We start from the raw sequence: 16,696 nt of genomic DNA on the forward strand, positions 1-16,696 counted from the left end.
TATCCTGGCTTCTCTAGGTCATACATGAGGCTTCTGCTTTCAGTAAAAAGCAAGTTGCCATCAAAATTTTAATGCAAACTATGGATTTGGCTCTATTTCACATGATGATTGCATTAAAATCAGTACTTACCAATGCATTGCAACCAAACTTGGTCCTTATCCCGGTAACCCCTCACGTATAGACTCTTTTTCTACGTTACCAAAGGACAAATCAAACAAACCATCTTTCACCAATTTGCTAAACCCACTAGCCTCTAAAAATTTACTTTCACATCTTCTTTTTTCCTGAAACCCCATTCATTTTCCTCACATAGTTAATGAAAGCAAAGCTTTCTACAACCCCTGGCAAAAAGTATGGACTCACCAGTCTTGGATGAGCACTCATTCAGACATTTCATGCTGTAAAACAAACTCAGATCAAAAACATGATACAATATTAAGGTCGTTCCAAAGTGCAACTTGTTGGCCTTCAGGAACACTCAAAGAAATGAAGAGAAAACATTGTGGAAGTCAGTGAATGATACTTTAATTGACCAAACACAGGGAAATAAATATGGAATCACTCAATTCTGAGGAAAAAAGTATGGAATCATGAAAAACGCATAAACAAAAGACCATTCAAAATACATCACTAGTATTTAGTTGCACCACCTTTGGCTTTTATAACAGCTTTCAGTCTGTGAGGCATGGACTTGATGAGTGACAAACAGTATTCTGCATCAATTTGGTGCCAACTCTCTTTGATAGCAGTTGCCAGATCAGCTTTGCTGGTTGGACCCTTCTTGTGGACCATTTTTTTCAATCTCCACCACAGGTTTTCAATTGGGTTGAGATCTGGACTATTTGCAGGCCATGACATCGACTGAATGTGTCTTTCTTCAAGGAATGCCTTCACTGTTTTTGCCCGATGGCACGATGCATTGTCATCTTGGAAAATTATTTCATCATCACCAAACATCTGTTCAATTGAAGGGATGAGAAAACTGTCCAAAATGTCAATGTAAACTTGTGCATTGATAGAAGAATTAACCACAGTCATCTCCCCAGTGCCTTTGCCTGACATGCAGCCCCATATCATCAAGGACTGTGGAAATTTGGTTGTTTTCTTCAGGCAGGCCTCTTCATAAATCTCACTGGAACGGCACCAAACAAAAGTTCCAGCATCATCACCTTGTCCAATGCAGATTCTTGACTCATCACTGAAGACAACTTTCATCCAGTCATCCACAGTCCATGATTGCCTCTCCTTAGCCCATTGGAGTCTCGTTCTTTTATGTTTAGGTGTCAATGCTGGTTTTCGTTTAGCTTTCCTGTATTGAAATCCCATCTCCTTTAGGCGATTTCTTACGGTTCGGTCACATACATTGACTCCAACTTCCTCCCATTTATGCTTCATCTGTTTAGTTGTACTTTTTCGGTTTTCAAGACAAATGGCCTTAAGTTGTTTGTCTTGACGCTTTGATGTCTTTCTTGGTCTACCAGTACGCTTGGCTTTAACAACCATTCCATGCTGTTTGTATTTGGTCCATATCTTGGATACAGCTGACTGTGAACAGCCCACATCTTTAGCAACCATGCGTGAAGGGTTACCTTCCTCAAGAAGTTTCACAATCCTCTCTTTTGTTTCAAGGGACATTTCTCTTGTTGGAGCCATGGTTCTCACCACTCCACTTCGTCCAGCAGCCCTCCAAGGTGTCATGACTGCAGGTGTTTTGAACTGCACACTAACGGGCACATCTAATCTGGGGCAGGTGTCCATTTAGGGAAAGGAAATAGACTGGGTGTGTCCTTTTTTTTCTACCTCCAATTTGAGTGATTCCACACTTTTTTCCTCAGAATTGAGTGATTCCATATTTATTTCCCTGTGCTTGGTCAATAAAAGTATCATTCACTGACTCCCACAATAGTTTCTCTTCATTTCTTTGAGTGTCCCTGAAAGCCAACAAGTTGCACTTTGGAACGACCTTAATATTGTATCATGTTTTTGATCTGAGTTTGTTTTACAGCATGAAATGTCTGAATGAGTGCTCATCCAAGACTGGTGAGTCCATACTTTTTGCCAGGGGTTGTATGTTCTCAAGGTGCTGCCAGCAACCTCATTTTGCTGCTTGAAAACAAACATTTAGGCTCAGAAACATAAATTTGTATCTAAGCCTTAGACTGTGTACGCTTTTGTGGAAAGAGGAAGAGGAAGACATCTTCTTGGATTGAGACGTTTTCTCATATTAAGGTGACAAAAGAATTACAGAGACAAACAACACCACATGCCTCTCAGGTGCTTTATTTGGCTCATTTGTCGGATAAAGCCTTCCAAAAATACACAGTCGCTGCCCACGTGCTTCTGCTGCAGGAGCACCCTGCAGAGATTCATTCCCCTCCCTTCAAAACTCAAGGAATTTGAGGAGGACATCCTTGACAGTGACTCATCTGATAAGAGAAATGTGTGATTGAGTATAAAACCTTCACATGCAGCCACTCCTCATTTGATTAGGGAAAAAGTCTATGTTGCCAACGGGCATGGCCCTCATAAAACGAATACAAAGCATGATAAAAAGTCCCCATGGGTTTACAGCGCAAGGGCAGTCTGGCTATGGGAAAGCAAGACAATCCTGTTTTAGCGTTTTCCTCTTTTGGATAAATCTATAACTAACCTCTATTTTCCAGGGATCATTTCGCCTCAATGAGACTCCACTGTACCTTGGCAGTACTGATAACTCCTATAGAGATCCAAAGGATCAAAATGTTGTTTCAGTGTATTTTCATTTTCATTTTCAAATGACTCAACGCCCTCCCCCCCGTACTCACACACACACGCACACACACACATGCTGCACCATCGCTACTCAAACACAACACCTGTCTTTTGAATCGTACTGAGTCACAGTGCTGCAAAACTACTTATGAGTAATGATGCATCCAAAGGAAAATGTAAAATAAAAATATCACAAATTGGATCATAAAGTATGACGGAGGCTCAGAAGTCCATCTTTTGTAATACATTTTCCTTTTAGGGTCCAGTAAGGAGGATGCTCTGACACTTTGTGACTGGTTAAACACCAACTGGGTAAGGTTGCAGGAAAAAAAAAAAAAAAACTAGAGAAGTGAGGAAAACAGTTGAAGACATGTGGGTAGCTTCACTACATGTACTACAAGATACAGTTCTGACAAGGAAAATGTATCATCTTTAGATGCACGTTTTTCAGTTTCCATCCAAGTTATGGACTTTGTGTAAAAGTTCTGCCAATCTGTTGCGTTAAACCTTAAAACAGGTTTGAACATTTTTTGATGCAACACCTGTCCTTCAAATCATTCTGAGCCACAGCTGTGGTGGAACGCATGACCAGCAGAGGAAAATTTAAAACATTAAAACATAGCAAATTCAAGATGGAGAATATAGCGCCATTGTCTGGCCTGATTTGCAGATTTCAACAGACTAACTGCCATCTACATAACCTTGTAGAAAAAAATGACAAAGTGAAAGCTGGTATAAAAAAATAAAGAGGAAATCTTGTTTCCATATTTCTTGGAAGAAATGTCATAAACCACCTACCACTGATAGTTTATATGTAAATCTGTTTAATCAGGTTTGTGGTTTTTAAATGTGCTACTGTATATGGAAAAAATCGACAGTTGCATTTGTACTACTACCAAGGAAGGTTTTATAATATTTCCATTCTATGTGGACATATTAGACATCTAAAAATAGATGTTTATTTCACAATTGCCAACTTAAGTTGTATAAACAACTTAAGAACACGGAGCAACAAAGGCTCAATCCAACAAAGCATGTAGGCTTAACAAAAGGGCAAAACTGGTCTGGATGAATCCATTTGGAGAAATCTAGTTTACTCTCAAGTTGAAAAACCTGTTTAAATGAACCTGGTTTTATGTCCCTGATATAAAACCAAGCAAATAAAACAAAGTCACGGCAACTAAAAAAACACACCCAGAGCAATCAGGTAGGTCATGATGTGATAGATCTTAACTTTAGAGCTCAGTCTTGGTTCCCTGCTTGAACTGCATCCTGTGTGAGCTCCTCCCTGTCCAGATCTTCCTCATTTGAAAGATAGATCTATATTTAACCAATATTCAACTAGAGAGTTTGAAATAGAGATGTTTGAATGCAGGATAGATTCTTTAAACACAGCAGGTTTCTCACTTCCTATCGAATAAGATAATTAACTTGTTTGGTTGCAATGTAGTTAAACCTTATTTTTGTAGTTTTGTCAAACATGCATACCACCTATACAGCTGTGCCACCCTGGGTGGTGAGCCACATCACCCATATCAAAATATGATAGCTCTTTTTAGAAAAATTTTATCTATTCTCGTATATTTTAAGAACCAGTACAACTGGAAATAACCTCATCGTTTGGCCAGACACGCTTCTATAGCTGTGAGCTGCATCCTTGTGCCAACCCCCTGGTGTATCCGACACCACTGTGGGCACATCTGGCTCATTTATCACTCTGGCGGTGCCCTCCTCAACTGCCCGAGTCCCAGTTATCTTGGCAGGGAGCTCATTTCGTGCTGAGGCCAGCCATGGAGCAATGGTTTCCTTGATTATGAGCCAGATGTCTGGGAAAGCATGGGAAAACAAAAGGAAGAGGGGTATGGAGAGACAGACTTAGCAGAAGAGAAGGAAACTATGGACTCATTTCCTTTTTCCTTATCTTTTCTTTGTCTCACAGTCGGTGCCCCTTATAGCGCTTTGGGAATAGGTTGTTTGCTTTCACCTGTTTCCTATCCTGCCAGCCGAATGCAAGTCAAGAGAAACAGCAAACGTGCATGAAAACTTCCAGCATTTTATCATTTTTAATGCAATCAGGAGAATAAACAACCCAAGACATGACATCCTGGTGGAGAAACACAAAAAGAAGCGCAAATCATCTGCAGTGCAGGGAGAACAGATGTGCTACCTACGAAAACGTCGGTTCTCGCTCTGTTTACTCTCTAAACAGACAGATTAGATTTCAAATAAGACAAGATAAAATGGGAAGAGAAAGTTAGAAAGTGACGGATGGCGACGAATAAAGGTGAGATGTTATCACCGCGGTCTGTTGAGAAAACAAAACGTGCCCTGTTTGCGGGCGTAATGAGAACATAACGTCTGGGTTTTTCTTTCTTTCTTTTTTTTTTTGGCAGCTTTGGTTTCTCAGTATAGCACAAAAACAGACTGATGAATGATGCTCCAGACATTAAGCAGGGCTTTTGGTTCATTGGTGTTAAGAAAAACCATGACGTCTCTGCCAAGTCTGGAGTATTAAACTTTGGCACGTGTGACATGTATTTCATTTTAAAATCTGTGTCTAAATGCTGAGCTTGAATTTGAATTAATCCCTATTCTAAAAAAAAACCAACAAAAAAAACAAAAAAACACGTGTATGATTATAGCTTCACAAATGAAGTAATGTGTTTAACACTCATAATCCACCCTTTTTCAGACTTTCGCTGCAGCAATCTTCCCAACAAAGTTGGACGTCTTGATGTTTTAGAAGGCAATGGAGGAACTTGACATTGTCTTTGCCAGCTTAATTTAAGCATCAGAGACTCTTCCTTTCTCATTTGTCTCAATGAGCGTTGCAGACACACAGATTAAGTTCAGCGTAACCAGCTGACGGCTTGATGGATGTCGGGCCAATTATCCTGCAGCAGAAGCATTCAGCTGTGAAATGATGTTCTCAGCTGCAAGTTCTGCTGCATAGTCCTTATTTAGCGAGCGTTTGTGAAGGCAAGGAAAACACAGTATGTGTTCTCTACGGAGCAGGGAGTGTTTCAAGTCTGAATCAATTAATGCTTGCACTGTGCAATGTCACATAATTCTTGGTGCAGTTGAAACTATACCTTGTTGGGGCCACAACAGAGTAAAGTTAACTTTTTTCTATGTTAGAACTTAAGCTTTAAATGGGTGTTATTGGAATGGTTTGCGATTAAAACCAAGACAAAGTAGTGCCTAATTGTGAGGTGGAACACAAAATGAAATATTTTTGATTATTTTGACAAATAAAAATTCCAAACAGTGTGGTGTGCATTTATCCTCAGCTCCACATGCTCTAATAGTCCTCAGTAAAAACCTGTGAGAATTGATCTGCTGCTTTGAAAAGTCGCCAAACCAGTTCTTTTACAGAACCAACTAAAAACTGGATGGAGCACCAGCACTGTTTTGGGGGAAAATCCTTTAAGAGGTCCCACTAACTAAACTAAAATCAGTTCTATTACTAGAGTTTTAGTAAACTACAATAGACCCAAATCCTTTGAGTTTACATGAAAGAGACAATCACCACAAATCAAAATAATTAACATTTTTGTTACATTAAACCCAACAGTTCCAAAGAAGCACATTTTGAAGTCTTACACGATCCTATCAACATCTGGTCTGAGACCACATTCAGGCTAACCCCGCATGGTGTTCGAAATATAATTCCCAGAAATCAACTTCTTTACAAAACCAAGACAGAAAAAAGATTGTTTTATGTTTTCATTTGTAATGTCTTTAATGTATCTATCTACATTTTTGTCCTGGGTTGCAACCAACATGCACAACTCTGCTCAATGCACAAACGCATTTTTCTGCATGTGGCACCATAAAATAAAATAAAAATCAGCAAGCACAAATTTCTTTACTTTTATAGTCATGTTTGCTTCACTCTGCACCTCTATAACTATGCTCCAAAATTATGTTGAGCATCAGTTAAAACTGTGACCCAATCCCTGCCATCAGCAACACATCTTTCATTAGGATAACTACAATATACTCTGTACACTTCTTTCCATTTCAGCAGCAACCGCACCTTTGTTTGATGACTTGGAAGACTCCTGCCAAGTCAGCACAATGCAGGACACATCAGACTGGTGCAACCCTCATGGTGTCTTTCATCATAACTAAACGTATCACTGGCAAGGCCCCAAATGTCTGTGCATGCAGGAACTATCTTGGAAGCACCGAAAACATTTTTCACGTGCAAGTCACTTGCTCTCTGCTTTAAGGTTTCTTATTAAACAAAGAACAAGTTCCTCATTTTAAACTTTATGAATAAGGAGTTTGAAAGAGCACTCTGTGATTTTTTCTTCAAGGGGTTATGAGCGGTTTATATTGGACGTGCCTCGAACAAGAAAACAGAAAGATTGCCTCCCCGCTGCATTGCGTCAGTCTGCAGCCATTTCAGATGGTGTTTGTATGAAGTCAGACGTGGCGTGCTGTTTCCTCTGACAAGTTTTAAACCTTCCCCAGAGTACGGTGTCAACAGGCAGACCACACACTTCTGGGATCAATAAAGTGAGAGAATAATGACTAGCAGAGTTCGGAGATAAAAGTGGAGCCCCACTCTGTTGGTTTCTAAAAACTGAGAGCAAAATGGATCAGGCAAATAAAAGAAAGATTGTTGAGAGGATAATAATTTTTATGGGAAATACAGCAAAATGAATTAAATAAATTGTGAGATGCGAAGCAGTTTTATGGGCTTGAACATGTTAATTGATCCAATATGGAGCCTGGAAAGTAAATCCCTAGTCAAACCTAAAAATAAAAACATTTTCCAAACATAATTGCTCCTCATTTTAACCGTTCTTTCTGTACTTTCTGACATAAACCAGGAGAACAAAAACTATTGGAAAGCTAAACAACTTCAAAACAAGAGGATAAAACTAAAAGACTGCTCTGTGTATTATAAATAAAAAAAGAATTAAAAAACAAAACCTAATTCAAAAGACAATATTGGTTTAGGTACGATTAAATAAAACAAAACAAAATGGAACCCACAGCACAATTGAACCCAAAGAACATGACATTTCATCTATAGATTCTACAGAGATGCAACGTTACTCAGAACTTTAAGACTAATGGTTCCAATTGTTAACAGAAATCTATTTTTGCTTTATTGGCCTGTCTACACTGAGTTAATTAGAAAGCTTGATTAAAGTTAGCTGTAAATATCCTCTCTGTTTTTGCTGAGTTTGTTGGGTCGCAATCCGTGTGAAAGTCAATTAAAGAGCAATTTAGAAATTGACAAGGCAGCAAGACGTTGCACGGACTTCATTGGACTAAATACCACAAATGAATCTCCTGCTGGAATTGGCTTATCTTCCAGTACAAAGCAAAATTGGATTCCTCAGTTTCCACCATTGACTAAGAATTTGGGCTCATCCATCAATAAATGCATCCACCTTTTTGTGCAGAAGAGACTCTTTCATCCTGCTGTTGTACAATACAGTGTCAATGTAAATATCCAATGTCTTTCCATTGTCATTTTCATGTTCAGAATGTTGAACTTCCAGAAACAGACGTTATGTCTGTTTACAAATGATTTTCCAGAATTGGTATGCAATCCTTTGCTACTTCTCGTCATTCATAGACAAACGTTTCCAACAGTAAACTTGTCGGAGGGGAAAAACAGTTAAACAGACACCAGTAGGTCAAGTAAGTCTGCTTGACCTCCTATGGTTTCTGTCACCATACACATTTAAGCTTGCTTAAGCATGCGGACTGGAAAACAGCGTAATACCTCTTTACTCCTAGGCTAGGAATGAGGGATGAGTAAGATGAAAGGGTTAAGGATGATGGACAAGATGAGAAGGGGGTACATATGAAATCTGAGAAGCATGAGCTGGGTGGAGATGAATGAGGTATAGATTAGATGATAGGACCGGGCATTGGGCATGATGAGAGATGAGAAGGCTCTTAAATGAGTGATGACGAAGATGATTTGAGGGCAAAAGGGTTAAGATGAGAGAACAGTAGGAAGAATGAGGATCGAACGGGATAAATGGGGTGAGACGAATTAAGAACGATTGATAAGGATGAATGAGATGAGAAGAGGTTGGTTTAAAGGATGAGGTAAGTAGAAAAGATTGAGGGAGAATGGAATAAATAGAATAAGCAGCATGAAAAGGCCTATGGATGACGGATTGATGAGGTGGGGGAATGAGGGTTGAGGTGAACCGTGGATAATAAGAATACGGTTTAGAAGAAATTAGAAATGAACAAGATGAGTGTGATTAGAATTGACTATCATCAGAGGAGTGGGAATCAAAGAAGAGAAATGGCCCAAGTAGAAAACTGCCCTGAATGAATTAACCAGCTGAGTGGTCAAGATATGGTCCTAATTCTGACCCACAGCTGAGAATAGGACAGACGTACTTAATAAAAATGTTTCCTATCTAGGTTGTGGTTAAAAAAACCCCAAAAAACATTAACATCACTTAGCAATATATGAGACTTCATTTGAGTACACATACTCGCAGCACCAGTTCCCTGAAGATAGGTTCAAGCAGAGTTTACAGTACATTCATGCTTGGAAATAAAAGAAATAGGCTATAAAAGTAGGAAGCTAGCAGCACGGCTGTAATCACCATCTTTTATAATATCTTTTATTTTAGCCCCCTTGGTGGGATGGATCATGAATAGGAATTACCTTTGCAACAGGAGTTCTCCAGGTTTTCCCATCTCATTTGTTTTTGCTTGAATTAAAAATAACTTCTTTTTTTCCATCATTAGAAAAATTTATTTGCGTAATAATTAATCCTTGGACTGAAACGATGTATCGCAACAGGAGACCTTGGGATTTTAAAATGTCACAATATTTCATATAAGGATGAATCAATTTAGTTGCAGTAAGCATAACATTAAGAACTGAAGAAACTCCACCGCCGCTTTCAGATTATTGGTGTAGCAACATGACGAAGCAGGCAGATAATACATGAATAATTTAAACACTATAGGAAAACATTATTTACACCTGGATTGTAGAAACAGATACCTAGTTTATTATGGAGCCCTTCATGAGTTCTGTATTTGATTTTGAATGTGGTTTAAGCAATTACGATCCATTCTCATTTTTCATTATCAACAGAAAGTTGACTTATGTAAATTGGAAACTAATATCTAAAACTTTTTAGGTACAAAATGTTTAGGTAGTGATTAATTCCTGGGTTGTGACGTGGTAGTATGTCAGCAGTATGAGATGTAAACTCCACCTGCAAAAAATAAGCTCATTACACGTCACAGTTAGCAGTAATGCTGGCAGGCAACACTAATAAGGCTTTGGGGGGGGGAGATCCTCCCGTGCATGCAGTTTCGAGCACAACTAGGTCAGACTAGTAAATTACTAATATGTGGAAAATTATGAAACTGTTTTGACACTTTTCTCCTTTCTGTTTTGAGTACTTTGGGATTTTCCCCCTCGTTATGCGTAGTGAAACCTCGCTGACTGTAAGGAATTTATTGGCAAGGCCAATCTAAAATGCAATAATCTTTTCCTGCACCGAGTGCAACCATACTCAATTTAAAAATGATTATTCCATTAAACAGCAGCTCATGTTGCTCCTTACCAAAGTGCTAATCACTGCAGTGCACGGCTGTCCAAGAGCGTCTTTCAACAGTTTGGGTTTGTCGCCATTCCCATGTCAACAGGGCGGTATTTTCTCTGACAACAATAACGTCAGAGTATCCCATTGTTACAAAAAACAGCATGTTATTTTCCCATGAGGGTGGTTAGAGGGAGGAAGCAAACAAAAACATTTCATTAGGTCTTATACTTTATACTTTTTTTTTTACTATAGCAGTGGATTGAGGAACTAAGAGTTCTCTAGAGTTGCACAAAGAAATGGATTTCTACTGGATATTACCTTGCTTATACATTTATAAGCATATGATAACGTGATTCATGCCTCTTTTTCAAGTTTTGACCTAAACCAAGAGTGTATATAAATATATGTGTGGGTGTATTTCCTTTCCCATATTTATTTAGTTGTTTTGCTTTTTCGTTTCTCTTTCAGAAAAAGAACCTAAGTGTTTTGCTGAGTCTCTGCATGCTGGCCTGCTGGGGAGTCATTTTGCTGTCAGTCCGCCTCTACTGGATGGGAAACAAGCCTCCAAACTTTTCCAACTCAGACAACCCAGCAGCTGACTCTCCACATTTTCTCACTCGAACTCTAACATTCCTCCACTTGCCTGCTGCCAATGCCTGGCTCCTGCTCTGCCCGGACAAACTCAGTTTTGACTGGTCCATGGATGCCGTGCCCTTGGTCAGGTCCTTGGCCGACTGGAGGAACCTTCACACTGCTGCCTTTTACTGCGGGTTGATCCTCCTGGCTTTGTTCGGCTTCCGCGGTGCCACAGTCGCAGCGAAGGAGACCAACGGGAAATCCCATCTAACAAATGGAAAATCGGTCACAAATGGGAATGGTTACCATGCCCCTGACACAAACCAAAACAGGGATCTGCCAAAACCCACTCTCAATGGGTCTGCTGTACCTCACCGCTGTTACTCCCACACATCCCTGCCCCCCACAGAAAGCTTAGTTGTGTTTTCATTGGGAATCCTGGCATTGCCTTTCATCCCGGCCACCAACTTATTCTTTTATGTGGGTTTTGTGATTGCAGAGAGGGTACTTTACATCCCCAGCATAGGCTACTGCATACTAGTTGCGACAGGTGCACGAACGTTGTATGTTAGACTGAGGACAAGAGCCTGCAAGGCTGCAATGTTGTGTCTTTGCATCGGACTCGTGCTACTGAATGGGCTCAAAACAGTTCAAAGGAACAAAGACTGGAGCAACGAAGAAAATCTTTACAAGTCTGGGATCCATGTGAACCCTGCAAAAGGTGAGAAGGTCTTCAGTTATCAGGATATCTGCTAGCCCTGTATGTGTGAGGTACCTTGCAAAAATGTCTATTTTCTTTGAACATTTTCACATTCTGCAATTACAAATCTACTTGTATTTTATTGAGACTTCACTATAAAGACTAGCACAAAGTTGTGCATAATTTGGAAGCAAAAATATGTCCACCCAATGGACCGACCTTCTTCACCTTGTGGATGGTGATGTGCAGAGTTAGCTCTGTAGCATGTACGCTAAAATGTCACACAGTAGTCTCATCTGAGCAGAACCCTTTCTACTGCATGTTCGCTTTGACCCAATATGGCTTATAGCAGAAATTTGTGTATGTTTTCCTTTCAATTCAACTACTACTACTTTGTGTTGATCTATCATATAAAATCCATTGAAATTACATGAATGACAAGGCATGGAGTGTTTTACAGGATATGAGAAGCATTGCAAGACAGTGCAAATGAGTCCAATCTAAAGTTGGAGAATTTTCAGCAAAGACCAAGAATTTGTTTTCCCATTTTGTGAGTGTTGATTGACATACAGTATGTCTCCTGTAGCCTGGGGAAACCTGGGAAACGTACTGAAGAACCAGGGCAAGATGGCGGAGGCGGAGAAGGCATACCGAAATGCTCTTCACTACAGAGGGAACATGGCTGACATGCTGTATAACCTGTGAGTGTTCACACAATGTCACACCTCCTCTCTTAGCAGAGTCTTGACACAAATAAGCTCTGATTCTGTGAGGAAGTGGCAGCATCAGACCAAGACCTGCAGAATAAAAGAAAGGCAGAAATAACTTAGAGGCTGCAAACTAAAATAGATCCAGTGCAGCAGTAATAGAGCTGGCGAGACACACAGCAAGAGTGTGACAGACAGGAAATAACTTTTGTGTGTCCCTCGAGGCTCTTTGTACCTTCTGCTCCTGATTTGATCAGTCGTGTTTGCAGAGCCTGTGGGAGAACACGAAACAATTTCTAATCCAGCAGGGGTCAAAGGTGCCGAACCACCCGACGGATCAACATTGTTCTGCTCCCGTCTCTCTTCTCCTCTAAAGTTGTGGGCATCAATAAGCTGCCAATTCAACAAAAAGCAAATGTGTCATGTCATTCTAAGAGACAGAGAAGCTGTTTGTGTGTGATAGATGTTAGGATATATTGTACTGTTATGGTCTTTGAGAATATTTTGCTTCCAAAATTTCACTTATCTTTTTTTAGAAACTGTCAATTAAATTGGAGAAAACCTGTGGAACAGTTTGTAGTGATGTAAAGTTTTCATACTTTTCTGTTTTCCATCAGGGGTTTGCTGCTGCAGGAGAACGAACGTTTCTCTGAGGCGCTGCAGTATTACAAGCTCGCTATTGGGAGTCGACCAACTTTGGCATGTAAGCCGAGTCTCATTTTGCTGCTGCCATGATATTGTAAAAACATACAAGAAAAGGGCGATCATTGATAAATTGCCTCCCTCCCCTTTGGTTTGGATTTGTCAGGATTGATTACATGCCAGCCAATATTCTCTTATGAAATGCCATAATTCTCCAGTTTTAAAGTTGAATCGGTCGCTTTGTGGCCACGACGTGATTTAAAAGCCCTCATTCAGCTTGACGGAGAAGTGATAACATTCAATCTCACACCCGAGTGCTCACATGTGAGATGATCGTTTGTCTTTAACTTTACCAAGGGCGACATTAAATAAAAAGAGAAATTTCCCTTCAGCACATTCAGTGTGATGAATTACCTTTGAATCTTTGTGAGCTTTATCTCTTCCAGGTGAATGCATTTCTATTCCCCACTTTTCCTGTATTTATTTAATCAGCTTTTTGATCTCTTCCTTTCCTCTCTGTCACTATATTATTGCTGATACTCCATGATACTTCACTTTCTGATTGATTCTGATTTTTAAAAATGATTTATTGTGCTTTGTTACACTTGTTTTTATAATTTGTATAACTTAAATAGAAGGCTGTGTTTGAGAAAAGCACCATCTAAATAACACGTACTTCCTATTTTTGTTGCTCCTCCTCACCATTTACTTGAGTCCAATTTCTTTTATTTTTTTTTTTTAGGAATGCCGGGATGTAGTTTATGTTTTTTTGGTAAAAAATTCAGGAAAAACATGCTTTCTTTACTTTTTCCTAACAACGGATAAGGTGGTTCATTTCAAAGAACGTTCTGGTGGTTTGTTTCAGAAATCATTTTCCTTTTAATTTTGTGCGTCTATTTAACTTAACCCTTGTGGTCTCTTGATATTTACTCGCAGCGGCTTACTTGAACACAGGAATAATCCTCATGAACCAGGGAAACCTGGAGGAGGCCAAGCGCACCTTCCTCACTTGCGCTGACATTCCAGATGAAAACTTGAAGGATCCTCACGCCCACAAGAGCTCAGTCACCAGCTGCCTGTATAACCTGGGGAAGCTGCTTCATGAGCACGGCCAGCAGGAGGTTAGTCTTGTTGACGAGTTTATATCCAATAGCACCGAAAAGACTAGAAGCAAAACTGCTAAAATAAAACTGTTACATAAATCATTTTGCTTCATGTGAAACGAAGTCTCAGCTTTTAAATTGCCTCCCCTTTGTGCTGCAGGAGGCTCTGTATATTTATAAAGAAGCAGTGCAGAAAATGCCAAAACAGTTTGCACCACACAGCCTTTTCAACATGATGGGTGAGTTACAGCCGGATCCCTTTAAATGTGGAGTCTTTGTTTGCAGTCCAGTGTGTTAAGAGTTGAAATTGCACATTAACCACAACAGGGATTACTGCTTTTAAATGAGAACTCACTGTGATGCAAGTGCAAGTGCTCCAGTTTATGTGTGCTATAGAATTAAAACATACAGTAAAACAAATCGACTGGGCTCAATGCCGATTAAATATATGCGAACGCACTTTTGTTTCTTCCTTTAGAAGATGATTTAGGAAGACCTGTGTTAAACCTCGCTTCCCCTTCTGTGTTATTCTAACACTAATTACATTACTCAAAGCTCATCCTGATGACATAGTTGAGATTTCATGGGAATTAAATTCCTGGGACAGAGTAGAGAAGGATTAAGGAGTATGTTTAGTCAGGTGGTTTGAAGGTTTTAGGGAGCGGCAGTATTTGTATTAGTACAACGATGGCTAACGGATACTTTTTCAAAACTTGATGTCATTTAACTGGTTTGTTGTTACAGGCACCAGCTGCGTATCTTTCTTGGGATCCATCCCTACTGCCGATTCTTTGGATTTGTGTACAAAAATGTTAATGCTAGAAATTCTGGAGTATTATTCTTAAACGGGGTAGTTTTATGGTAAGGATAAAAAATATATGTATAAAACATAGTTCATCTATAGCATTAATGACTTACCATTGGGTTGTCTCAACCAAAACTTCCTGCCCATGATACAGATTGGGGGAACTGAGATTTCCCGACAACCAATCCCAGTTTGGTATTTCATTTAAGTCAACGCCGTCGAAAATAAAACAAGATGATCCATACAGGGATTCATTAAAGTCACAGAAGTCACTCTTAGGCATTTGTCTTGACAAATTGTACCGATTGGTTATTCAACAGTTACTATGGTGTAACTAAGCATATTGAGTGAATATGTAAGACGCCCAAAAGACACTTCCATCTTCTAAAAGTAACTTTTTAATCTTTTATTTTTTTTAAACTTCTATAACTAATATTTATGTTAATATTACACTTAAAATTCTAACTGTATGCTCTGGTGTGTGATGTGTTTCAGGAGAGGCCTATATGCGGCTGAACAGGCTGGAGGAGGCCGGTTACTGGTACAGAGAGTCCCTCAAAGCCAAGCCTGACCACATCCCTGCCCACCTCACCTACGGCAAACTATTGTCAATCATTGTATGTCCCTTTGCAGACACACAAACGTACACCGGCAGTACAGATGTACTAAACATTATGATCATTCCAATGGTTAATAAGACCGAGGGTCTGTTACTCTAACAAACTGCTTTGTTAGAACTGTATAATTGTACGTTGAAATTTCTTTGGGAGTTAAAAGAGTTCAGATAAGGAATTTTTATTTGTAACTGAATATGTTCCTGGTGTTATTTCTGCAACAATGTTTGTTAAGAGATATCCCAGACAAAATAGCAAAAACTTGGAGTGGTAATGTTATGCTGTGCAGAAAAAAGATCTCATTTCCTCAGCTTCCAGCTTCTCTGCCATGCTGTGACAACAAAAGCAGACGTGACAACAGATGTGTTCACAGCTGAGCTGGGTTTAGATTGGGGGAAATGAACTGTTTGCCCTTTGCCACCCCCCCATCCCCACCCCCTCGAAGATGCATGACCTCCTTCCTTCCTCAGCCCTAGGTGCAGAGTTGAAGACACGGCAAACCCCTGAGGCTGCGCACAGACTGTTGCGTACTTGCAGCTGTAATCTTTCAGGCCTCGATCCCACAGCTCCGTTGTTAGCTGAAATCTGAGGATAATGAAAACTTGTACTTACACATGTGTCGCCTCGAGTGGCCAGACATCTGCTTGGCTTTCTGGGACTCTGGGCGACAGAATCAAGGAAAATCCTAACGCACATCGACGTTCTCCGCTACGCAGAATGAAAAACAAGAGGATGGATGAATCTTCAATAAAACAAAAGATGTCAGGCTTATAATGGAATTACTCCATTTCCTTATTAAATCACTTCAGTTTTGGCTGTAAACTCTCCGTCAATCAATGACACTGTTAGCATTGGGAAAGTTCCACCTGAACTTTTGCGCTCCTGGATAGGATTTCCAAGAGTACAACTTTGTTTTCTCATTTTTATCCCTAGCAAGCATCAGCAGAGACTGTAACACCCAGAATGGTTTTTGCTGAGGTCAGGATGTCTAATGTCACACTCGAGTTCTGATATTTTGGGGTCCATGTAAGATGAGCAGTTTTTTTAAAAATGTGGTCAGCCAGCATTAAGCTAATGAAAGATATAAATGCTGAAGTTATTGAGACGCCCTACTTAATCATTGAATACAGATGCTCCAAGCTCTTCCTTGTCCACAAGTAGATAAAATAAACATCCATTTATAAACAAATGGTTTATAAAATAAGCGGTAAGCAGACAAATACATTTGTCTGCTTACTGCTTAC

At 39.7% G+C, this 16,696-nt stretch overlaps 1 protein-coding gene across 2 annotated transcripts in view; it reads left to right on the plus strand.

Moving 5' to 3' along the window:
- Positions 1-16,696, plus strand: part of tmtc2 (transmembrane and tetratricopeptide repeat containing 2) — a 52,985-nt gene that overhangs the window by 24,738 nt on the left and 11,551 nt on the right. For both annotated transcript variants that reach the window (XM_023350152.1, XM_023350153.1), the window contains exons 3-8: positions 10,774-11,602; positions 12,168-12,282; positions 12,906-12,991; positions 13,867-14,051; positions 14,194-14,272; positions 15,334-15,455. In XM_023350152.1, coding sequence (XP_023205920.1) covers positions 10,774-11,602; positions 12,168-12,282; positions 12,906-12,991; positions 13,867-14,051; positions 14,194-14,272; positions 15,334-15,455 — 1,416 coding nt within the window. The remainder of the gene's footprint in view (positions 1-10,773; positions 11,603-12,167; positions 12,283-12,905; positions 12,992-13,866; positions 14,052-14,193; positions 14,273-15,333; positions 15,456-16,696) is intronic.

The sequence above is a fragment of the Xiphophorus maculatus genome, chromosome 17, assembly GCF_002775205.1.
Source record: "Xiphophorus maculatus strain JP 163 A chromosome 17, X_maculatus-5.0-male, whole genome shotgun sequence".
Taxonomy (NCBI): Eukaryota; Metazoa; Chordata; class Actinopteri; order Cyprinodontiformes; family Poeciliidae; genus Xiphophorus; species Xiphophorus maculatus.